General features: G+C 36.8%; 2 protein-coding genes across 4 annotated transcripts in view; both read right to left on the bottom strand.

Annotated features, from left to right (window-relative positions):
* Positions 1-415: 415 nt before the first annotated feature.
* Positions 416-6,695, bottom strand: RBX1 (ring-box 1). Its single transcript, XM_015813596.1, has 5 exons — positions 6,561-6,695; positions 5,047-5,125; positions 3,113-3,183; positions 2,486-2,571; positions 416-568 (listed from the first exon to the last, which is right to left on the bottom strand). The coding sequence occupies exons 1-5, from the start codon at positions 6,636-6,638 to the stop codon at positions 556-558; spliced, it is 327 nt and encodes a 108-aa protein (XP_015669082.1). The 5' UTR covers positions 6,639-6,695; the 3' UTR covers positions 416-555.
* A 5,887-nt stretch (positions 6,696-12,582) lies between these two features.
* Positions 12,583-25,572, bottom strand: part of XPNPEP3 (X-prolyl aminopeptidase 3) — a 21,704-nt gene continuing 8,714 nt past the window's right edge. For 2 of the 3 annotated variants that reach the window (XM_015813594.1, XM_015813593.1), the window contains 8 exons: positions 24,495-24,893; positions 22,062-22,264; positions 19,283-19,345; positions 17,494-17,607; positions 16,439-16,524; positions 15,703-15,886; positions 13,613-13,733; positions 12,583-13,001 (listed from right to left, as the gene is read on the bottom strand). In XM_015813594.1, coding sequence (XP_015669080.1) covers positions 12,835-13,001; positions 13,613-13,733; positions 15,703-15,886; positions 16,439-16,524; positions 17,494-17,607; positions 19,283-19,345; positions 22,062-22,264; positions 24,495-24,893 — 1,337 coding nt within the window. In that variant the 3' untranslated portion in view covers positions 12,583-12,834. Of the gene's footprint in view, positions 13,002-13,612; positions 13,734-15,702; positions 15,887-16,438; positions 16,525-17,493; positions 17,608-19,282; positions 19,346-22,061; positions 22,265-24,494; positions 24,894-25,202; positions 25,230-25,572 lie in introns of those variants that run through there. The other variant, XM_015813595.1, reaches the window with a different exon arrangement.

Raw genomic sequence — 25,572 nt, 5'->3', positions numbered from 1 at the left:
GACCCGTACGGCCTCCAGGCAACGGGTCATCACGTCAAGGGCATCGTTGGGGTGGCCTGGGGTGGAGATGTACAGCTGAGTATCATCAGCGTACTGATGGAACTCCACCCCAAAGCCTCGAATGATCTCTCCCAGCGGCTTCACATAAATATTGAACAATAGGGGCGAGAGGACCGACCCCTGAGGCACCCCACAAGTTGTTTACACAAGGGACAATTTACACAATTTGTTTACACAATTTACACAATTTGTTTACACAAGGGACATTTTCCACCATGTGCTTTTTATAGGTTGCATTAGTCAACTGTATGCAAATTATGGATTATGTGCAAATAATTATTCAGAATATGTAATTGCAAGGAATTGACGTCGACTTTAAAATAATTAAAGTTATGAAAATTCAAGAAGCAACTCAAACAGGAGACCAACAAGGTTTATTATTACTCACAATGACTGCATTAAGAAAAAACAAAAATGGTATAACAGAATCAGCCCACTTGCACTGTGAAAGGCTTAAGTTAAGACAGAATAAACTTGGGGATCTTGGCTCTCCTGCTAATGTCCATACCTAGAAAAAAAATATTTTCCTTTTAGGACTAACCAGCAATCATGTCAAAATACAATCATTTTTCTAAGCTACAAAGAAGTTATTTAGCTTTATAATTTATGACAGTGATGAATTTATTTATTTATTTATAGGACTGCTTATCTCATGTAATGATTTTAATTGGTTCAAAATAATCCATTAAAAGAGTGTGTATGTGTGTGTATGTGTATATATAAAAAACCTTCCTTCTGGCACCAGGCCAAACAGCTTCCCAGCAAAACTCCCATCCTAGCATAAAGGAAAAGTCAATCTCCATGGACTACCAGAAAGTTAAAAGGGTAAGATCCCTCAGATCTCAGATGGGGGGACTACTCCAAAGGGCTGGGGCAGCCACAAAAAAGACATGTCCCTGAAGTCCCATCAGATGACAACATTTAAGGGAAGGGGACCTGGAGTGCGCCTATCTAACAAAGTGGGATGAGAGATGGTCCTGCAAATAACCTGGCCTGTGCATAATCTGGTTAGTACTTGGATTGGAGACCAATAGGAAATAGCAGGAAAGTTAGCTAAATTGGTTTTGAAAAAGCACACTAGAAGAAAGTGTTAGTAAATCACTTCTGGTTGGTAAGAAAACTACACAAACATTTCCATGAAATCACTAGAAGTTGACCTTAATTTGAAGGGGTCCTGACTTGCAGATTAATCTGGTACCTTCCAGAAGTTTTGAATGCCAAAGTCACAAATGTTTGTTCTTGGTCATGTTTAATGGGACAGATATGAAACAGTTGAAAACATCTAGAGCAAACTAAGTTGCATATTCCTGATTTAAGGGATAGCACCTGCAAATTAGGAAATCATCCTGAATAGCTCCTATATCCATGCACTGCTTTGTTAACAGCTGTTTTGCACAAGCTGGCAGTTCTGCCATTTAAAAAGAAATGAAACATCATGCTTATACCATATTTAATTGATGGGCACAGTTGATATGAAATGTATTGCACACTTTACGTTACATGACACAGAATGTTGAAAATCTCTGTGAATCTTAAGCAATATTATCACCCTGCTCTGAAGTTCTATTATTGATACTTTTGTTTATGATGCTGCTATTTTATTGATTCTTTATATATTAATTAAGGTCAACAGAAATCTCTCAATGTTACAGAGATTGTATTGCTGCTTATTACAATAAATAAACACTGATACATTATCAGTTTTAACAGTCATTTGGCCATAAACTGTTACTAATGTAATTGCAAATCTGCTTCATTCTTTGGTTGCAAATCTGTATTTATTAAACTAAGTTTACAAATATACTTTATACTGTTATTGGTATCTTAACAGACTTTAGATTAACTAACTTTATTTCCAAAGATGCTTAATCCTGAGTACAGATAGTCTCCATTTTAAGCTCTACCATTCCCAAGGTCTACTCTTAAGTCAAATGTGTATGTAAGCTGGAACAATATTATTGTATAAGTAATATTGTATAATGAACTTGAACCATTATTTAACTTGAATCACTGTATATTTAACTCAAATTTTGCTCCAGTAGGCTCCATTCTTAACTGTGGGTTATTCTTAAACCAGGGAATTCTTAACCTGAGGACTTGTACTCAATCATTCTACTTATGTAATGAAATATATGTGCAATCTTGAATATTAGTCTGCATACTGTATACAAGTATATGCTATACTTTTATCAATGACACTTTTTTGCTGCCTAAAGGGTTAATTCATACATGCTCATGCACTTCCCTTTAAGCAAATGTGGCAATGTTGTACTTCATCTATATCCCTTTAAAGCAAATGGAAGTGCCAATTTCAGCTTGCCAAAACACTCTTAATGTAAGCTCTACCTATAATCAAAACACCTAGCTGAAATTAGATATATGCTGTGGTTAACAATATTTCCATTATTTAGGCAAGTATACTTACTTCTGAAACTCCCATTCTCGATTATCTAATGGGCATACCTGTCGAGTCTTAAGCCAGCGGGAAATGCAATGAAAATGGAAAGCATGCTAAAAAAAAAAGGGGGAAAGTTATGAAAATAGCATGCTATAAATCTTTTTATTTCTATTTTTACTTTGTAGAATTACTTCAGAGGATGATGAGATCAGCAGCATATTTGGGGTAAAAATTATCACCAGGAATTGCAAGGCAAAGCCTGATATACAAATCTCCATCCTCTATGTTACCCATCCTCTCAGTTTTTAGCTTTCTATTTAACCCTTTTAATTTTAATTGCTTTGTATTATCTTTTTTTACCTTTTTATTGTAAGCTGCCCAGAGTCAGTATATCAGTGAGATGGGCAGCATTAAAAAAATTAATAAATAAATAGAATAGTTTCAACTAAATACAATAGAGTAAATAAGTTTCAATTACGTTACAAAGGAGAATGCTATTAGGTTCACTGCATTCCTCCAAATTTAGAAGCTGGTTCTAAATATTTTGCTTCTTAAGACTTCTAGTAATCTTTTTATTACTAGAAATAATTATTAGTAATTCTAATAATAAATGTATTTAAATATATTTAAATGGTATAAAAGTAGATTCCTTACATTGCAAACACCCCATGCAACAGTGCATTCTTCAGAGGTAGCTGATGCTTGGTTAGCTTGGCATTCTATACCTGCAAGAACAAGAACAACATTAATGTTAGGATTCATAACTATTTATTTGAATAGCTGAAACAAGAACCTGTGACAACAAGTATGTTCTCTGCTAAATGTGGGACTGGAGAAATGAGACAGCTATATTGCATAAGTAACAAAGAAGGCTTAATAAGACATAATAGACAATTTCTCCATTTTTTATTTTCATTACATCATAAGAAACTATGGAAGCCAACAGACCAAGCATACCGTAGCAACACTGATTTTCATAATCATAAGTCGAGGACTAAACCGGTCGTAAGTCGAGGACTAAACCGGTCGTAAGTCGAGGACTACCCAACCGGTCGTAAGTCGAGGACTTTCCCTGCCGGGAGCGCCGCGCATGCGTGGTTCCGCCCCCTGTGCCGGCCGAGGCATAGCTGGCAAGCGGCAGAGACGGAGCAGGCCGACCACCAGCTGGCCCAGCCCAAGGGAGGTAAGGCACCCGCCGGAAAAGGGGGAAAAAATGGCGGACAAAAAAAATGGACAAAAAAAATGGCGGACAGCCTTGCTTGGCGACCCCCGTGAAATGGTCGATCGACCCCAAATGGGGTCCCGACCCACAGGTTGAGAACCACTGTACTAGAATATACTTCATGGATGTGTAACTGATAGCTCTCCAAAGCCTGAGTGCAGCCCTAAATGCCTTCAAACACTGCCATCAAATAATAATTTGCAATGTGACAGAAAGGGAAAATTAGTAAAAACACTGGCATAATTATGCTATCTACATTTAACTAATGTAATTTAAATGAATTCTATTTATTTAATGTGGTATACTTGCTATTGAAATCTCTTAACAGTTTACAATAAATTTAATATCAAGACATTAAAAACAGATAAAATAAGTAAAAAGAAAACAAATTAAGAGGAATAACAACAATATTTCAGACTCAATGATATTTTTTTCTTTGGAGATGGCAAAGGAAATTTATTATTAATTTGAATTTTGAATGGTTATTTATTCCGAATCTCAAAATTAAGAAATGATACTCAAGGCAAATTGGGATTATCAGTTTATTTTTGGCAAATTCTGTTCACCAAAATAGTGTAAAAAGGATGGTGATATGCATATAGACAGTTTCACATTAACATTTAACACCACTATTTTATAAATGGCTCAGCAGTCAACTGACAGACAGTATAATGCATTTAGCTTAGTTGTAATATTTTTGTGGCTTCTTGCACTAATTTTCATCTTTGGATTACATTTTAAGGAAGATGTACAGAGTATATAGCAGTATTACAAATCTGAGGTTAGCATTAGAGTACCAGGGGTGTCCCTAAGGAAAACTTAGATGATGTATCAGCTCAAGAATGTGTTGGCTTCCAAGATTATATGCTCCTTCAGTAAATCTACAAGCATTGCCAGATAAGGTATGTATTTCTGCAGTGGAAATACAATGTATGTCCATTTAAAATAGTTAATCTCTGGACTGCTGATACAGTAACAAATCCTGGATGCATCCAGCCATTCCTTTCAGCTAGCTTTTTTGTGCCATATTATGTGCAACAATTGAAAACATAGGTATCTGGGCATATTTTTTCAAGAATCTTGTCAATATTCTGAAGCAGAGAAGGAAAATTGATCACACAGAAAAGATACAGCAAGAGATGCTTTAATACAATCTGCATCAAATTGCTATCTTGACAGAATTTAGGAAATCCATTACAGCAGATCTCCGGTATTTTGAGTAAATTAACAAGACGGCTTTATGTCACACTCCACAAAGCTCTTCTAAATAGTTTCCATTTGAAGTTATTTTTTATTAGTCTTTGCACATCTGTAATTATAGGATTTGCAACGCACAAACACATACATTCTCTCCACAAGTACTCACAGAGATCCATAATATGGTTTCTGCATATTGCACAGTTGTCAACAACGATGTCCCAAGCCCAGAGAGCAACCGCATTCCACTATAAAGAGAGACATTTAAGTGCATACATATCTACAAAAAATCAATTTTGCCTATTTCCTCCATCATCCCTGACCCAATTCAGCTATTTTATTCAATATGTTTTATTGAACAGCAATTTAATACACAGAACCAATCGTATCTAGTTATTTTATAAACACTTTTCATTCAGTCCCAGTGATTTTTCCCAACTACTAGTGTTATTGTACAGATGTATTCTATTGTTCTCATTAACAAAAAAAAACCCAAAAGCCTTATTCATATTTCATATTAAGCCATATTTGATTTAACTATGGATTACATGCTAAAGTTTCAAACTATTGTTTCCAAATTACCATATTAATACATCAGGTTAATCCAAATCAAATAAGGTGTATGTATGTGAACCCCATACAAGAAATATAAGAAAAACAAAAAACCATTTTCAATAATCAGTGAATCATTAATGCTGAGCCAGTACCTTTTTCTCAATTTGACTCAATACATATGCTAAAAGACTACAATACAGTAATATTTAATGTTTTAATAATTTAACACACATTAGTTACATCCATTATTTTAATAGTAATTAAATTTCACTTTTTTCCTTCAATGTGCCCTCCAATTAGAAAACAGATTGTTTTGTAACTCAAAAGTATGTATTGATTCAGAAAATATGTTATTTCAAGTAAATATCACTAAATTTTGCTGAGGTTGCTTTCAGTCTCTTTTGGAAAGATTTATTTTTAAGCATTTCATTTTCTTTTACTATGAAAATTCAGAAGAATTATTGTTCCATGGAGATGGTCCTATATACACCTTTGTCTTTAGCTTTCAGTCCAATTAGCCAACCACAGTGACAGCTACAAGTATCCTTAGAAATCACCTGTACAGTCTCATACACACGTAACACTTTCATTTCTCGTGAACTAAGTTGTGGGACTATGTCATAAGGACATATATTGATTGGAAATTAGTATGTTCATATTTACAAACACTGCCACATGTAGATTAGGAAGACCGATTGGTATGCCGTTAGAACGGAGCAAGAAGGGCCAATTCCCTGATGTATCATTTATCCAGTATTTTTTGGGTCACAGATCTGACTGTCCCCTCGCCCCCCCCCCGCAAGCATCCCAAATCAAAGAACTACGAGAGCTGGTAATCGAAATGCCGTCTTTAAAAAGCCTAATGACTAGTTAAGTCCACCGGTAAACTTCTCCGTCACTTTCCTATCATCCCTCTCTTCTTCCCATCGCCTTTCGCACGGAGCCACGCAACACCCAAGCACTTGGCGGCTCACTCCCACGCGTTGACAGCCCCTTCTCAAATTCGGTCCAGGAGGATGCTGTCTAATCTAAGCATCTGCCCATTCACATATAATAAAGAAGCGACACCCTCTCTAGTCCGTTCGGCTTCGATACCATTACAAATCAAATCGCTTTCCCTTTTCTCACCTTCTTTACTTCAAAGCGCTTTTTACCGGCACCGCTGTTTGTCCCGCTTGGAGTATCCACATCCATCGCGGCAGCCATTTTGGACGAGGAAATCCCTGCAGCGGTCTACCCTCAACTCGCATGCGCGTGACTAAATAAAAGCCACGCGATAGCTTCTCCCCCCCCCCCGTTAATATTGTGTTCGGTGGCTGACACCCTCCCCTTCCTACAAGCAGGTGTGAACGAAAAGGGGGCGCGAGGAGGGGCCTGATCACGTGCCACTTCTCTCTTAAAGGCGCTGGCCAAGGCGGGGCCCGTTACGCAGGCCCTTGCGTACTCTTCGCTGTCGCTCATCGCCAGTTGCCCGACGCTGGTAGGGAGGGTGGAGGAAGCGGGGTAGAGCCTCGTAGACGCTCGTTTAAAGAGATACTCCCGAATTACTCAACGTCAGTTGATCAGCCGCAGAAAAGGCTGGGTTACCAAATCTGGTGGCCCTACCTTTTATTTCCTTGTTGCCAACTGGTGATTGTCGGGATTCGCGCGGCCCGAAATAAACACAACCTGGGGATAATTAAAGGGGGGGGGGTAGGCGAGAGGGAGGGGCTGGTAAAATAGAAGGTGCAGTAGCCCAAATCTATAGCGCTAAGGAAGGGCCAAGTCACGCCACTCGGAGCTTCAGAACCAAGTGCTAAAAGTCGCCCCTACAAATTTCGAGTGAGTCGCAGCGTTGGCAGTTCATCTGGTCCCTGCAAAATCCGCCCCCATGCATTGGCTAACACTAGCCCGCGTCGGAAGTCTCTTACTGTCTGAACGTTTTACGTGCATCCTGCCTGCTGCGCCCCCAATTAGCAACTCTTGATTTAACCAGGGTTTGCAAAACGATTTTTTTCCACGATCGCTTTCCAAACATTGCACCGCGGCACTTCGCCGCCGTCTCGTCCTTCAATAGATTTTTGCACAAATGTTGTGTCCGAGATCTGGTTACAGTCGATCGCGTGCAAAATACACTTGCGGCCCAAGCCAGCAGAATCGTGTTACCTTGCTCGAAAAGGCCCATTAATTTGAATTGTACTTTTAACGAACGAAATATTAGGACGACAATCACATATAGCCGTCCGTCTTCTCAACATGCTAAATCACAAACAAGTCTCGCTGAACTCCGCGCTTGTGCTCTGCGTCGTACCGTTCCTGTAGAGATGGCATCTTGGCATGTTCATAAAACTCGTTTGTGCTTTGATATAATAATTTGAAGTTGCCCCTGATTCTGATTACCAAGCAAACGAAATAAAACAAGGGAGCCAAAAAAGAGAGAAGGGGCTTAAAATTCGTAGTCATAAATAAACCAAAGATTAAAATTCTATACGCGTAATTAAAATTATTAAAATTCCACTATGAATACTATTTTCAGTTGCTTCCTCCTCTATCAGCAGCCTGCATGGCTGACTTCATGAAGCTACATCCCAAGCCCAAGATAATGACTCCTAAATTGTTAAGTTGTATAGAGGCCTGTTTCAAATGCAAAAAGACTGAATTGTACCTTTTATATAATATAGAAAAACTTACCAGCATTTAAAAAAGAATCTTGACTTTTCCTTGACACTTCCTTTTCCTTTAAAAAAATGAGTAAACTGAGGAAACTCAAAATGTTTGTTTTACCAACTTCCACATAATCTGAATAATTAAATCATAACCTATGTAAAAGTATTTTTTGAATCTTATTTTTCATATACTCAATCTTTCCTCTTAAGTAACTGCTTCTTTGGTACTTAACATGGTTTAACCTCTACATACTTTAGGCTTGGAATAACACCCTTGCCTAAAAATGTAATTACTATTAATATGCGTACAATCTTCGCTTTTTCCAACTAAATTAGCTAAAACCTTTGAGGAGGGAGCCAGCCAAAAAAAAAAAAAAGTTATCCAAAATTGGCACGCAATCCTTTCAGGGGTAGTCAACCTTGGCTCTTTTATGACTCGCGGACTTCAACTCCCAGAATTCCTGAGCCGGCATGGCTCAGTTGAAGTCCACGAGTCATAAAAGAGCCAAGGTTGACCACCCCTGCTTTACATAAACCTTTCTGTGAATAATCACTCAACAGGTATGTTGAAGTAAGCATGCACAGAAATGTCACCTAGATTGTTGTATGCTAACACATATCAATTAGTATAGAACAAAAATTAGCAACCTGCAGCTCTAAGGCTGTATATGGCTCATGGCCTAATTTTAATAGTCCTCTATAAGAGGTCAATTTGGATCTCAGTGATGAAAGTGTTTTTCCTTTAAAGTTTGAAAACTGGGACAGTCAGAGGATGAGTAAGTAGTGTCAGAAGGAAATAGAAAAGGGGGTTTCTAGCCATTTTTCTTCTGCTGCTGTCTACTCCTTATTGTGGCCCTAAATTTAAAAAAGAAAAGGCTATGTCTAAACCTGAAATGAATTCAAGACTATAGCCATACAGTAGCCACTTCAGATTTCAGAAGTGTCATGTTATTACAGAATTATAGACCTGAGTTACTCACAGCTCAAGGGTTTTTTTTAGACTTTAAAGGCTTATCAAGAATTAATACTTGAAGAGAAGTAACACTGTTTTAGATCCATGGAAATGTGTATTAAATAGAAAATAAAAGGACTCTTTAAGTATTTCATTCTTTCCTGCTTTTAAAACAATGGAAATGCCATGAAAATGGCCTGAAAAAGAAGGCAAAGCTCCTTGAAAGAAGTTTGTAGGACCCCTTTCTTTGTTACCTGAAAAGTACTTTTTTCAATGTAGAGTATTGTTAAGCTTCTGATTATCTGTACAAACTGTTAAATAAAATTAATTAGTTTAGTTTTATTAGCAGTATAGATTATATAGTTCTCCAACATATTAGAAACTTTATTTTTTTGCAAGACGCTAAAAAAAGAAAAGGTTCTCCAGTCCTTTTCACTTTGAAAGCATTTTATCATAACTGAGTAAAATCTTCATATATCTCAAAGGAATTGTGCTTTTTGATAAAGGGCTGCCATTACATTAGCCCCATAATTTTTTCTCAAAACCCAAATGTTCTATGGGGATAAACTACCAACCTTCTTCCAGTTGACTTAGGAAAAAACTATTACAAAAAGGATGCAACCAAGTAGTCTAATGACTACTTATATATGGTACTAATCAGATTAGTTATTAAAGAGATGCAATTCTCCTTTCTCTGTTCATTGGCATCCATAATTAAAAATAGATCAAAGGGAATTCTGTGTATGTCAAGGTTTCATAGCAGAAAGAACATGAACTGGCTCTACCTATGAAAGCAAACATTTTTCAAAAGATGAATGCTTAAATTTAGGTGTCAACCTTAAAAATATGCATTATTTTATCTACATGCAAGTAGTCTTTGACATATGATCCCAACTGGAACCATAATTTGGGTTCTTAAGCTATGTGGTAGTTAAAGTGAATTATCACGTGACTGAACTTCATTTTATAACCATTTTTACTTTGGTCCTTAAGCCCATCACTGCATTTGCTATGTGAATCATCTGGCTGTTAAGTGAATCATGCTATCACTTAGCAAATCCTGATTCCCCAATTGATTTTACTTGTTAGAAGCAGGCTGGGAAGGTTGCAAATTGCGATCACATGACCACAGATGTTGCAACTATTGTAAATGCAAGCTAATTGCTAATCACCTGAATTGCAATCATATGGCCATAGGGAAGGTGCAACGATTGTAACTTTGGGGATGGGTCTTTAGTCACTTCTTCCAAGGTCATCGTAACTTCGAACCATTAATAAATAGTCATAATCAGGGACTACCTATACTACTAAAACTCTTATGACTGTAACCTTCAATGGGATGAAATGGTATATCATAAAGGTCCCCAACCCCAGGGGCATGGCCCGCCAGGAACTGGGTTGTAAAAGTTACAGAAGCCCCATCCGTGCATGTGCAGGATGCAGGCAGTGTGCAAAAACCACTCTCCATGGAACTGGTCCCTGGTTCCCAAAATGTTGGGGGCTGCTGGTATATCATATAGCAATTTTTGAATCAATGCACATCAAATGGGCTAATTTACAGAATGTGTCCAAAATCCGGGAGCCATGACAGTTATGGGATTGAATTCTGGTAAAGTGGCTACTTCAGTGCAGCCATGCTGGTGTGCCACCATAGTCACTTGTGGTCACAAGATCATCATTTTTGACACTCCCTGCTAGCTTCCCATGAAGAAAGTCAATGGAAAAGCTGGCAGGAAGTTGGAAGTTGCTTCTACTCTCTGTTGCTTGTTTGGCCACTAGCGGTCATTGTTATTCTGTTTAGGTAAGGAAATATCTCTGAAGCAATGATCCAATAGGTCATGGGTTATTTAGTATATGCTAAAAAGAGATTCATATCTTCACTGGCTATCACTGATAAAAGGCTAGAAACTTTCCATTCTAGGATATTGAAGAAAATGGGGGTAACTAACAAGAGGAGAAAAGGTTTCTGTAAGCTGAGTTTTAAATATAATTGTTGAAATTATACTTTCACTAATACAGATTTTTTTTCTTTTTAGAAAAATAAAACACTTTTGTATATTATGCATCTGTAATAATTACACTATATATAGACAGCATCTTTCAAAAATTCAAAAAGCACTTCACAAAAAGTATTTCACCAGATAATTATGTAACATTTCATCTTTTATAAAAATTCCTTGGTAAACAATTTGATCTGACCCAACTAGAATACTACCATGCTTTTAATCACATTTGTGAACTTATTAGTGTATTTATTTTTATGTTTCTATTTATAAGAAAGTTGTTGATTTCTCAGTTTAACTGTTGCTTTGATCTTCTGATAATATGTGGCATTAAGACCTCAACCTTAAAATAAGAGTTTCTGTACAAATTTCAAATAAAAAAACCCTGATGCTTTGCATCACTTCAGAAACAGTCTTATATCAATTGCTAGATTTTATCACAATATACAGAATTGAAGTGTTACTACTTTCCGGGTTACCATTTCTGTATACAGGTAGTCCTCAACTTACAAACACAATTGAGTCCAAATTTCGGTTGCTGAGACATTTATTGAGTTTTGCCCCATTTTACGACTTTTCTTGCCATGCTTGTTAAGTGAATCACTACAACTGTTAAGTTAGTAACACAGTTAAGTTTATGTGGCTTCTACTTTGACTTGGCTTGTCATAAGGTTACAAAAGGTGATCACATGACCCAGGACACCGCAACAGTCATATCAGTCAATTGCCAAGTGGCTGAATTGTGATCATGTGACATCGGGATGCTGCAGTGGTTGAAAGTGTTAAAAACGGTCATAAGTCACTTTTTTCAATGCTGTTGTAAGTTCGAATGCTCACTAAATGAACAGTTGTAAATCAAGGACTACCTGTATTTAGTCAAGGAAAAGGGCAATTTAATATAAATGCAGTATTTTTCATAATTTGGATCCCAAAGAGCCTTTATGTTCACATCACCTTTGAGAGGTCAAATACATAAAGAACAAAAATACAGTAATCACAACTCAATTGATAAACATCTTGAATCTACTCTGATTCACTGTGAGTTTATCAAATGAGCTTATATTATTATTTTAACTTAAAACTAACATTTTTAATCACTAAAGTTGAGTCATCAATATATACAGGACTATGTGTGCTTAAACAAATTGTGATCACTAGCTTTGTGACATCTAATTCTGCACAGGGATTTGTCTTTAGCTGTCCTTTATATTTAATGACCCCATTTTCACATTAATGGATTTCCCAACATTACAGTCCTTCTTGTATTTTCTAGAAGGGGGGAAAACTCTCTAATTTCAAATTTGAGAGGGTTTTTTTTTTTGCTTTTCTTTTATACACTGGAAATTATTGTATCCAGAAAAATACTTTTTTTTCCTTTTCAGCTCTTACAACTAAAAGACTAAAACTGAAATGTAATCGTTATGAACACACATATACACTGTCTGAGAAATGTCAGTACAGCTGATATTCAATACATTTCTGTAAATAACATTATCACAGTATCACAGTATAAGCACAGAAAGAAATAGACCAAATGCTGGGATGCATAATTCTGTTTCATCGGCTTTGTTTTAGTATTAGCATAACTTTAAAAAGAAGTTGAACAGTAATGTACATTTTCCCATTTAAATAGTGTAATTGTGTCCTGCAAAATATGTACACACAGTTTCTTGCAAGCAATATTTTCTAGTAGTGATTCTTAGTTAAGCAATCCTATAAATGAGTTATGAAAAATGTATTATATATGAGTGTGTATTTTCCAATCTAAACCCGAGCAAGGTATAAAAGGCAGCGAAGAACAATCAAAGGCTACAGCTGCAAACCTGTTCAATATCATAGATCTCCTTTGGGCAATCTGCAGACAAGATTAATGGTACATTCTCTGTCACCACCACATCATCTTCAATGCGTATTCCTATGCCACGGAATCGTTCAGGGACACTTGTATCATCTTCAGGTATGTAAATGCCTGGAAATAAAAGTATTGATCCAAATCTAGCAGATCCAGTTTGCAAATTATACAGTATATTCTTTCCGGGTTTAGAAGGCATAGCACAGGTTTTATCTCCATAGGTAAGCAAGTGTACCTCCATCTTGATCCAATTCATGTAATGCAATACATGCAACTTCATTTTGTACCAATAGTAGAAATACTGGACCAAACTTATAAGAGTAGTTTTTACAAGCTATATCCTGATCTAAGTCCAATTAAGCACTCTTTTAAAATTATTTTCCTATAGACTAAAGATCATGAAGGTTTTTTCTTCGTAATTAAATCTATAAAGCAAATGGCAGTGTTTTCTGGATAGTTCTCAATGCCTCTGACTACCTTCTCACATTTATGGGGGAAAATAATAGAAACGGAGAGAGGATATATTAAGAATCTGAAGCTATTTAAAAACTAAATAGAAAAACAATTGCATTGAAATTTCTAAGAATTTTTTGAAAATAAATTTTTGAAAATACTTTTGAGAAATTATTGTAGCAATCATTGCATAAATGACTGGGCATTCTTCTTTTCAAGATACCACACATAGACATACATCTTTTTATATTGGTTTCACTGGTGCATTATTTTACCTGGCTCAATGGTGATCACCATGCTTGGCTGGAGGAGAGTTGATCGGGATACATCAGGTGTATCATGAACATCCATTCCCAGATAATGCCCTACATGATGTGGACAGTATTTCCGAACAGCCTATGAGATAAAAAATAATACATTCCTAAAACAAGCAAAATTTAGAGAAATGTTGGATGGGCATGTCTTCAGCACAAAATGTGCTAGAAACATATAGAGAAAAGGAAATATAATATTAATTGGTTGTTCTTGCTTATAAATACAACTAATATGTTTTGTGTAGGCACCATCTTCTGCCTTGTTTCTATCAAATCTGTTGTTTGTTGTAAAAGCAACACACTCTGGTCTTTAAGCAAAATATATAAATGACAATCAGTTTGGTATTAAAGACAAATAGTGTCTGTTTTGAGCTCCAAGGTACCTTTGATCTTTTAGCTGGCAGCTTCTTCTGTGGGTAAAAATTAATATTACGTGGAATTGTGAGGCTATTACATTTCAGTACCTTGCCTACATTTTATGCAACATTTATTCAAAATCATTTGACCTAAGCTTGGTTTCTTGTACAAAATCTCATCATTTTTTCCAGCAGACCAGCATGAACATTACTATTTTTCAAGCAGGTTGTTCTTACTGGGGTTTTGAAAGTTTTCAATTCCTATGAATTTCACAAATCAGAGTAAGCAAGGATCTCAAGAAGCAGCAGTATGCCTCACTCTGCTAAGCAGTTTGCCTATGTTGTTGAACTGCACATATTATATCATGGAAGCCATTACAGAGAAATGTTCTTTAAAGAGTGTGACAAAGAAAAAGCCCAGGTCCATTTTCCATTTTAAAATGTTCTCAGTACATAACTTGAAAGGATAGCCCATCTCATAACACTGTTTTACTTAGTATGAAATATTTTCCTACATTTGCCAATTGAAACAGAAATTGATACTACTTCAAAATATCCATTGATTTAAGCTAATTTTATTGGAAGCTGCACTACGCAAAACCAAACTCTCTGTCCATCTAATATTGTTTATGCCAACAGGTTGCAGCTCTTTAGAGATCCACAAGTTTTTCCTTGCCCCATTAGAGATACTGAGCAGACAAATATTGGATTGCTGGGCTAAATACATATTTAAGGTTTATTCTGTTGGCTCCCACAATTTGCGCCAAATTTCAAAATGCTGCTGTAGTGATGCATTTTTTATTTGTCCCAACATTCCTGGGATTGATGGGTAGAAAAAGCTTGTACTGAAATATTATCAGTGCTTGTATCTGTCTATGAAAGATGAAGGAAGGTAAGTTGAATCAAAGTAAGTCATTAACAGATTTCTAGAATAGGCACTTTCCCATGTACATGACAAAAAAATTATTTGAAAATATCTTCCGTAACTATTACCAAAATCTTAAAATGAGGCACTTTTCTCCCCAATTTAGCAATCATATTTAATAACCTTACTGACATGTTAGAAGAGTCCCACCACTGATCGCTACCTCTTGAATTAATACTTGTTGGGAATTAAAACAATTGGTGCATATACATAATCTAAATAGTCTGCCATCTGCTGGATGAAAGAGACACTATACAGCTGAGAACCTCTGACTTGTCTCCAAATAGTACAGGTACTTCTTGATTCATGACAAGAATTGAGCCTGGAATTACAGTCATCAATTGAGGCATAATGTGACCAGATTTGAAGTCACAATTGCTTTTACAACAGTTGTTAAGTGAATGCTGTTATTAAGCAAATTCATTTCCCACAATGGATGGTTTTTTTGCTAAAAACTGGAAGTAAAGGAGAGCCAATTGCAAGAGCTTAAAATGTGATCATGTGACCACGGGAGGTTGTTCTAACACCAAAAATAGTTTGTAAGTCATTCTGGGGAGGTCCATCATAACTCTAAATGGTATTAAGGGAAGGTTGTATATCGATGACTACCTGTATTTCTTTTAGACCTGCATAACTGCAGAAAGCTACAACTTCAAAATGAAAATGGGATGATTTAAACTAAGGATTGTTCACTTTTTTTTTAAATGTTCACTGTTTTTTTTAGCCAGGAAAAATAACAGGCTAAACAGATATACAAAGAAACCAAGTACCTTGAAGACCTGACCCTCACTAGTGCTATCCTTTAGGATTCCCAACTCTTTCAGCTTCTGTCCAATGAGAGTTATCATTAAATTGTAGATGTTTTCTAGGCTCACACCTGAAGAACAAAGTCTTAGGCATGACTTCTGGACCTCCAATATAGCCTGGTACAGCTCTGCCTGGGGACTGGCGAACCTGACAATAAGAGAAAAACACAAATCAGCTCAACTGAGATTAATCAGAAAGAAAAGCAAAAATTAAATGCTAAGATGCATGTACAAAATAATTAAGATAGGGCAGTACAGTCCTTTGGATTTGTTCTACTCCAAAATGTTGGTGGAAGATTGCCCACCTGAACACCTCTTGCTTCAAACATTTCTGTACAATGAAAAACAGTTCATTAAGGAAGCCAGAACTACTTTCCCATAAACTGGAAATTTTACCTTATATTTTCCAAGGTGAATTTGATAAATAAAATTTCCGCATTAGCATTTTGAAATGAAATAATGACATGCAAACTTTTCTGAATTATCTAGTTTTGCATTACCAAAAACTAAAGCATATCTCAACTTTAGAGCAGGGAAAGGAGGATGACTGTAGTACACTGCACTAAAAATTGCAACTACAGTATAGGCAAGGACGATTTCTGAACTATAATGAAATGAAGAAATGACAACAATGGAACATTTTCAGGAAAACCTGGAACTGCAAAAAACTTGATGTTCCTTTGCTGGGAACAGGACCTACCTGCCATTGATGGGCCAAGTGCGGGTAATGTCACTCACATAACAAGAGTATTCACATCCTCCATCCAATAAAACCATTTCTCCATCCTAGAGCACAAGAAAAGGCAATTACTTTTTAAGCACTTAAGAATTTCATTTAAATACTGTTGTAAAATAGTTTTTTAAACAAACAAACAAACCTGGAATGTGAGATAAATTATGTATGCTTTTTCATCAAATGATTCAGCAGAGTGTAGCTTTTTATAGTTATAGTACAGTCCTTCTCTGCAAGCTTTGATGTTCAGCTTATTTTAACACTTACCATCACTCTTATTTATTATTATTATAATTATTATTATTGACTTCTGTAATCCTGTAACTGACAGTTGGATTATGGGAACTGAGGTCCAGCACAAAGAAAAGTGCCAAGATGGGAAAGTCTGATCTAACTTAACAGCTGTTGCTATGTTAATTCCATTTACTTTCATTTAGGTGCCATCTTTTAATCACACCCACTTTTATTGACCAATAGAGGTCATATTCATCAAGCACATTGGTGGAGAAGAAGGGGGCAAACAGAAGGTCTCCTTGTTTCATTTTTCTCACGAAACAATTACCTAAATCAACCAAATCATATGAATAGTGACAAATATTATTGGGGGTCATGCTGCAACACCTATTCAGAGATAGATTGCTTTTATATTCCTCATATAAATCCTTATATTTCCCCATTAAAAGATTCATATGCAGTACAGCTATAACATTATTAATTATAATTATTAATATTAAGATTATTCCTAAATGTCTTTGTTCTACTCCATAGAATGAGGAAGTAGATTCCCCCCACTAGAACTACAGGACAGTCAGAAACATACTAGAATGCAGTAGAACTGGTTATAGTCTACTTAGCTTAAGAAGGTACTCAGAAACAGGATTGTATCCTTTTAAAACTGTAGTTCTATTCCAATCTTCTTAAATGCCTTAGTTAATATATTACCGCAATCCATCTTGATTTATTTCTTTTGGAGGGGTTCAATAGATAATAACACTATTATGTTGCAGAGTTCATTCAGTTACCTTGATAAGTTGATTGTTTTTCACATAATGCAAGGTATTGGACCTGTTGCCACCAGCAACCACAGGGGGATAAGCTAAAATGTCAGCACCACGAGCCCGGCACTCAAATTCAAACTGGAAATAAATAATCCATTAATTGTTGAAATAAATGTGCAGCTTTTATCCAAGCCCTTTCTCACAAAGCCTCTGCCAATGCCAATACTTGGGCTAGCAAACTAGCAAAGTATATGGGATACTTTATGTATGTTTGAATAGGAAGACTTGATTCAGCTTTCTCAAACCAGGTGGTTCTTGCTTAACAACCACTCATTCATGATTGTTCAGACTTACAACAGTGCTGAATGAATACTGGACTTATGACTGGACTTACAATTGCAGTATCACCTCAGTGACATAATCACCATCTGCAACCTTCTTTGCCAACTTCCTACAGAGTCAATGGGAAAGCCGGCAGGAGTTCACAAAAGGGGACCTCAAGACATGCTTGCTTAATGACTTGCGATGATTCACTTATCAATAACTGAAAATGCCACAATTTCCATTGATAAGCAGGTGTCACCACGCTTTACAACTGTGTCCCTTAGCAATGGAAATTATGATCCCAATTACTGTTGTTAAGTAAGGATTATCTTTAATGGATTTATATCATAGTTTGCTGTCAGGAAAAAAAATGAGCAACCATATAAAAGGTATTCTTAGCTCTTTGAAGGAAATATAGTATATCAACCCACAGAGCATGCTACTGCTTAAGTAAAATACCTAACAGCCTCAGTTATTGCAATCAGTGGAGAGGAATTATGTTGTTCAGCACCATCTGAAAAGCCATACATTTCTCTTCCCTTCTGCAGTATGTGAACTAAAGAAACCTAGTGTGCTATTGGAAGCAAAAGGAAAAAATTACCAAGAACTTGGTGATTGTTTTGAAACAGCAAAATCAAAGGTAGCTTTTCTTGTGTGCTTCTATCTATGTCCAATTTTTCTCCCTGTACCCATATTTATCTTGATTTGGGTGCATGTCCACAGACAAGAACTGGTTTCTTAGGAACAGCAAACCAGCCAAGGATTTCTTTCACTAAATGAAAGTAACACGAAACATTAGGAGGTACTAACCTCATTAAATAATTTTTTTTGTGATAGGCTGTGTTTCCTACTCAATTTTGTTTCTTTGAAGAGAAAGAGATTTTAGTCTGTACTTATTCTCACATTTTCATTACGTTTGAGGGGGTGGTTGTTGGCACTCTCAACTGTTAATTAGAACCAAAACATATTTTTTGGGATACTAATACATGTGTAGGAGAATGTTTATAGGGAAAATACTTCTAAATTAAAATGCACTAATACATTAAATTATACTTTGCATTTGCACTATTTTCCTTGAAATTTCATTTCTATAACGGGTATTCTTAAGGAAAGATAATGTTCAGGAAGTGAAATATAATTAGTGCTAAAGAGCAAAACCCTTTCATTGTTCAGATGAAAGGCTATCAGTAGTCCCCTACACACATCTATTCAAAAGCATATCTTATTAAGTTCAATGGGATTTACTATCTGTAAGTATTGAGGCAATTTCTTAAATCTTTTTTATGCTTTATTAAAATCCTGGTGTCTCTCTTGATGTTCTCCTTCTTTGGTATCCATCCTGCAAGTTCTAAATTAAGGGTCGACATAAGGATTAACAGAAACCTATCACATGTTATGTGAGAATATGCATTACATGTGAATACAACCTAAAAACTGGCTGTCAGGTTACAGTAAGGGACTATTTTCCACAATGCAAAAAAGCACATACCTTAGCATATAGAAATGCTTCGTCCACTGGAGCTTTACTTGTAAGCATAGTCTCTATGAATGCCTGTTGAAATGTAGTAATAAAAACTATTAATAAACTAGCTGTACCCGGCCACGCGTTGCTGTGGCTCAGTCTGGTTAAATGGAAAAGAAAGAAAAGAGAAAGCGCACGTTTGTAATATGTTTAATTTCTCAATGCTTGTGGGTATACAATATTTTTTGTTGTTCCATTGTCTGGCGCTGTTTTTCAAAAAAAGCATGTTTTTACCTGTCACAGGTGTGACATCTATATAATAGTAGGTATATAAAAACGCGCGTATTCGAATGCAACGTTGTCAAAATTTCAAAGCAATCGGTGAAGAATTTTCGGAGATTTAAGATTTTGAACAAACAAACATTTACATTTTTATTTATAGATATATAATAAAAATAGATATATTTTAGATATATATATAAAAAAAACACACATATGATGTCGCAGTTAAGCGACTGCTGCCTGTGGATGGCTCTGGATTGAGCTGATGCAGGAAAAAGACTTCTCTCTCTCCCATATTTGGGCTGACAGGGTGTTCAAAAAGCACTTATATATATATATATATATGGCTGGAAATAGAATTAAAAATCCGACTCTTGGGTGCGTCCATGTTGTGTCCAAATAATCACGATCACCAAGAGTAGATAAAATGTTTATAAACAATTAAAAAGTTTAAAAACAATTTAAAAGCAATAAAACATTTAAAATTATCGGCAACCGAGCTTTCGTCGGACTCTCCCGACATCATCAGGGTTGCTGAGGCGGTGTTTGGGAGGGTTTATATACAATTCTCACATGCCTGCATCCGGCTGCGCGAACGCGTAACCGGACCCCGGTACACGCGCTCCTGCGCGGTGCCTGTTTTCTCTTTACCCGCGTGTAAGCGTCTTGCCTTTTTTCCCTGTTTGTTACTATGGGGTCTCTGGTTATCTTCGTCAGGGATCATCCAGGGTTCTTTCTTACACCTTTCACCCTTTGTGGCCCTTTCATCCTTCCCCTCTGATCCATCCGTATGTGCCACTGGGAATGAAGGGAGCCGGAAGGTTAACAAGTGTGAAGGGATGGTTGATTACAAGGATCGAAAGGGAGTAGGGAAGGAAGCATTAAGAGAGGAAGTGAATGACGCATGTAATACCGCGGACGGATGGATAGAAGAGGAAATCGTGTCAAACTCAATGGGGAGGCCCAGCGAGGGAAAAACCGCCCGAGAGCCCGTTAAAGGGCACAGGAGGAGGAGCTCCTATATGAAAGGGGACAAAAGACCACTGGATAGTAAGAACGAGGATGGGAAAGAAACGGTGGAAAGTGGATCTGAGCGTGCGGGGGACATAGGAGAACGATATAACAGAAGATCGGAGGGTGCAGGTGCCCCCGGGAACGAAGGGAGTCGGGGAGTGATAGATCAAAGAAAGAAATGGAGCCGATGGATGGATGAAGGACACTGTAGAGATATGAATAAGAGGGTGGAAGGAACGGAGTATGAAAGGACTCTTGGAAGAGAGGATGATGGTAATGGAATGGCAGTATTGGGGATGATGGGAGGAGAGTGGCCACAACAGGAGGGTGGGTTGGATAAAGGGAAGTTGAGGGTAAGTAGGGATGGAGCGAATGCAGATTGTAAGAATGGAGAGGGGGGGTGGAACGGGCTGCAAAGAGAAGAGGAAGGAAACACATGCAACGTCAGTATTGGAGGGAGAGGGGGACTAATCTGGACTCGATGGGAGGACCCGGTGAAAGAGGGGTCGATCGAGGGCCCGTTGGGGACCCCCGGATCCCCCACGAGTTGAATGGAAGGAGTGATAGTAACATGAAGGAGAATGGAATTGAAGCCAATACACACGGGAGAGATTGTGAAAGTGATAGAGGGATTAAGGGTGAAACGAATGAGGGAGAAAGAACGGATGGATCAGAGGGGAAGGATGAAAGGGCCACAAAGGGTGAAAGGTGTAAGAAAGAACCCTGGATGATCCCTGACAAAGATAACCAGAGACCCCATAGTAACAAACAGGGAAAAAAGGCAAGACGCTTACACGCGGGTAAAGAGAAAACAGGCACCGCGCAGGAGCGCGTGTACCGGGGTCCGGTTACGCGTTCGCGCAGCCGGATGCAGGCATGTGAGAATTGTATATAAACCCTCCCAAACACCGCCTCAGCAACCCTGATGATATATATATATATATATATATATATAGATATATATATATATATATATATATATAGATATATATAGATATAGATATATATAGATATATATATATATAGATAGATAGATAGATAGATAGATAGATAGATAGATAGATAGATAGATATGCTAGTTTCCAAAATATGGTTATATTTTCCAAAAGAAGAGGCAGTGAGGAAGAGCTGGTTGAGGAGGTGAATATACCATATTGGTATGAGAAATTGGATCATAGTTGTAAATGTACACTTTTGATTATGATCTATTATAGAAAGTGATCGGGTATGTTTGATTTCTTCTTCACTGGTATTTGTCATACTAACTCATATGATGATAATCTTATTACAGTATGTGAAACATAGGGGACTACAGTGGTAGTTGTTGACAGAAGGCTTTCCATAAACACATGGATCCCATATTTTTCCTGAATAAATCATCAGCATTAATTCCGGGAACATCCCAGCAGAAAGATGCTAGCTATATGTCATTTTCCTTTTGGCATGACTTCCAATATCATGCCTTTTTTTCTCTTAACACCTTGTGCAATATAAATGTTTTAATCAATACCTGTGAAGTGATTTTGCCAGCAAATTTCATCCTCTCAATCTCTGTGGCAGATTTGATCAGCCGTAAGTTTTGCACTAGATGCCGGACAGCTCGAACACGGTTGTTGCATTTAGTTTTGACCTCAGCCAGATGCAGCAGATAATCAGAATGGAGCTGTGGATGCACAGGTTTAGCAAAATCATACCAAACTGTGCTAGAATCATCTGTGAAACAGAATATAATTACACTTTAAGTTTAATTAACTACACTTCTTTGGAGAGATGCTTGCATATTTTTGGTAATTATCAGATTGCAGCCAAATATGGATAACAGTTCGAATTAAGGGTCAACACTGGTATTCTTAACAAGAGATGTTTGATTTTATAGTATTTTTAAATCTTCCTGAAAAGAATCAGTAATAAGAAAAATTGGTGAAGCTACTTTTTGTAATAGACAGCGCCTTAGAAACAAAGATATGGATCTAAATTAACTGAGTAAAGAAGGCATGTGTTTTCCCCATGCATCATCATCCTCTATATAAAAAAGTAGATTTCAAGTACATTTGAATATACAATTCTTTTGGATCAAGAGCTGCACTTGGTCTTTGAACAGGGTGCCAAGAATTGCCCTGCAAAAATGGAGAAGATTAAATATATAAAAAGTAATTTAAACTAGAGTTAATGTAAATTGAGTAAATTAAATTATTACAGTTATTCTCAATGGACTTAATAAAACTTATTAGTTATTCACATAGTATTTAATATTGTTCACTCCCATTGTTATTAAAGATTTCAGGTTAGCAATAAGATCTTTTAATAGGACTCCGGAGCCACTTCCATGGCTATGGGAGACCACATGTGACTATGGAGCTATAAATTATGAATCTCTATACTATAATTTTAACAAAGCTTCTTCTTTTCAGAATGCATTCTCACTCATAGGGACACAGAAGTAATGTTTTTACACTCTAAGTGTGTTAAGAATGCAGCCTAAACAAAGTACCTAGCACGACTGTGCAAATCCTTTGAAAGAGTTGGAAGCATATACTTTTGCACTATTAAAGCAATAGTTTCCAAATTGAGTAGCTAATTAGGAAGCTATTCTCAATTATTTTTGCTGCCTAGTGTATGGACAGCTATTTTCTTTCGTGCACTAATCAGGAGAGGCTACTATAAGTTCCAAACAAGCCCTGTTGCCTACTTCCTTCAATATGTTGCATGTATACATGACTGTACCGTAACAGTAAGTTCTTAAAGAAAGGAATTGTGAAAGTAGAACTTAAATATTGGAACAAAATTTGGAACAAAAGACCAGTAAAATTAATTACAGTTCTGTAGTAATAATTTATTCTGTGTAATTCACAAGTAACAAAGATATATAAGCCCAACAAACTTGGAAAACTTTCATTATTGCATAACAGCTATCATGTGTAGCTGTTATGTAGTCTTACTTTGCCAGACTGGGCAAAGTAAGACTCTCCAGAGTCTGTCTCTATACTGTATATATATAATTTTTACAAATTTTGCCCTTAAATATACCCATGATACAGAAGGCCATTTGGGATTGGGGCAATTTAGAAATAATGTTAAATAAACATTCATACCTATTTCTGAAATGTATTTATTTGGGCACTTAATTCTGTTCTTCAGGTTGCGTATAGTTTCAGAAAATATGAACTTTGCATGTTAATATTTGCATTAAAATCAAAAAACAAACGCCCTCCTCTTTATTGAAATTATGATCTTTCAGGTTTTTTTTTCTATGACGGCAAGTAGGGAGCTAGGAATGTAAGCTTAAACTTCTCACATGAAGTTATGATTTCCTTAGTTATAGGTTACTGAATAATTGATGTGCAATTCGTGTAACATGACTACCATGAACCATCTTTTATGAACCACAATTGTTGGGTTCAAACACTAAGGCAAATCCAAACCATTCTAAGACTTACAGATGGTGCTCAACTTACGACTGGTTAACTGTTTAAAGTTATGACTAACTCCAAAAAAATGTACTTGGACTTGAAGTTTTGACACCACCATCCCAGTCACATGACTGCATTTTGGGCATTCAGCAACCGACCCGCATTTACAGTCTTTACAGTGTCCTGCGGTCATGTGATAATTTACACTTTTGCCAGAACTCAGCATTTACTTCTGGTTTTCAGCAAAAAAGCAAACAATGATTTTGCTTAACAACTGCAGCATTCACTTAATGACTGCTGCAAAAAAGGCTGCAAAATTGGGCACAGGCAAATGATGACCTGCTTAATAACCGCCATAACTTATGACTGTAATTGCAGGCCCAATTTCGATCATAAGTTGAGGACTACTTATAATGCAGTGCATGAATCCAGCTTTCTATCTTATATCTATTATGCCCTTCACTTGACAGTAAATTGCTTAAATGATTCAATATCCTATTTTATACAATGCAAAATCTATTTTGTTTTCATACCTTTTAATTTAGATACCAGATGTCCAAACTCTTCCATGGTATATGCTTCATCTACACCAGTGAGGGCCACTGCTCCATCAGTGCCAGATCGTGGCCCATCCCACAACTCTCGGCTTGGATCTCTTTTTGGAACAAATAGTAAAGCTTTGTGATATGGCAAAGGTCTACCAGGCACACTTTGCAACACTAAGATACTATCAGGTTCTTGGAAGCCACACAGATATAGGAAATTAGTGTCCTGGTGAAAGGTATATGGAATATCATTGCTCATGTAATAGGTCGGATTTGAAAGCAGAATTACTGTGTGATCTGTCCCTTGCATCTCTTGCTGTATCTGAGCCATCAACTTGTGTCTACGGACAGCATATTCCACTTGTGATAATCCTGGTGTTACCTCTCCTGTGAACAGAATTCAAAAACACAATTTCTATTTCAGAAACAATTTTTCATGCTGGTGAACCCTTACAATTTTTGAAACTAGTCTCACATTTTCCAGTTCATCTCCTTTCTATTCATTTTCTCTGCACTTATGTCTCCACATTCCTAGTTCAACTCTAAACTATTTTTTCTCTATTATTAATAACAAAAATTGTTTGTATAAACTTGAGTTCACAGGGCATTCTAAAAGCTACATTTAATACTAACATAAGGATTATGACTAAAAATGATTACTGGGAGAGAGGAACAAAGAAAAGTAAACTTGAATACCTTTTTATACCATTTGCACACTGAATGGAAGACAGCAGAGCTTGTTGCACTCTGTATTTTGATATCAGTATAGATATTTCATTACCTAGCAATAACTTCTTCATGAAATGCAGAGCTCAAACACTGAATTTAAAAAAGGTTCTTTAATCAGCTGTGTATCTCAGAATTAGATTAGAAGGGGCGTTGTCTTACCTGAACGCCTTTTCTCAGCAAAGAGGAATGTAGACTCCACGTGTGGGTGTTAATTGTCCTCTAGCCCAATCAGACCAAACAATCAAAGTCGCCACGCCCCTTCAGGGTCTGAGCATGCCCAGTTTCGAAAAGGGCGAAGCCAGTGATTGTTCTGTACGACGTGATGGCTCCTGAAAAA

This window comes from Protobothrops mucrosquamatus, unplaced genomic scaffold, assembly GCF_001527695.2.
Source record: "Protobothrops mucrosquamatus isolate PMUCROS unplaced genomic scaffold, P.Mucros_1.0 scaffold173, whole genome shotgun sequence".
In the NCBI taxonomy this organism is placed as follows: Eukaryota; Metazoa; Chordata; class Lepidosauria; order Squamata; family Viperidae; genus Protobothrops; species Protobothrops mucrosquamatus.
This window is presented reverse-complemented; position numbering and strand designations above follow the sequence as displayed.

Coding starts and splice junctions, on each gene's coding strand:
- RBX1 (XM_015813596.1), bottom strand. CDS start 6,638: ATGGCTGCCGCGATGGATGTGGATACTCCAAGCGGGACAAACAGCGGT. Junction 5,126..6,560: donor AGCGCTTTGAAGTAAAGAAG/GTGAGAAAAGGG, acceptor CTCTCTTTATAG/TGGAATGCGGTTGCTCTCTG. Junction 3,184..5,046: donor AAACCATATTATGGATCTCT/GTGAGTACTTGT, acceptor TTGTTCTTGCAG/GTATAGAATGCCAAGCTAAC.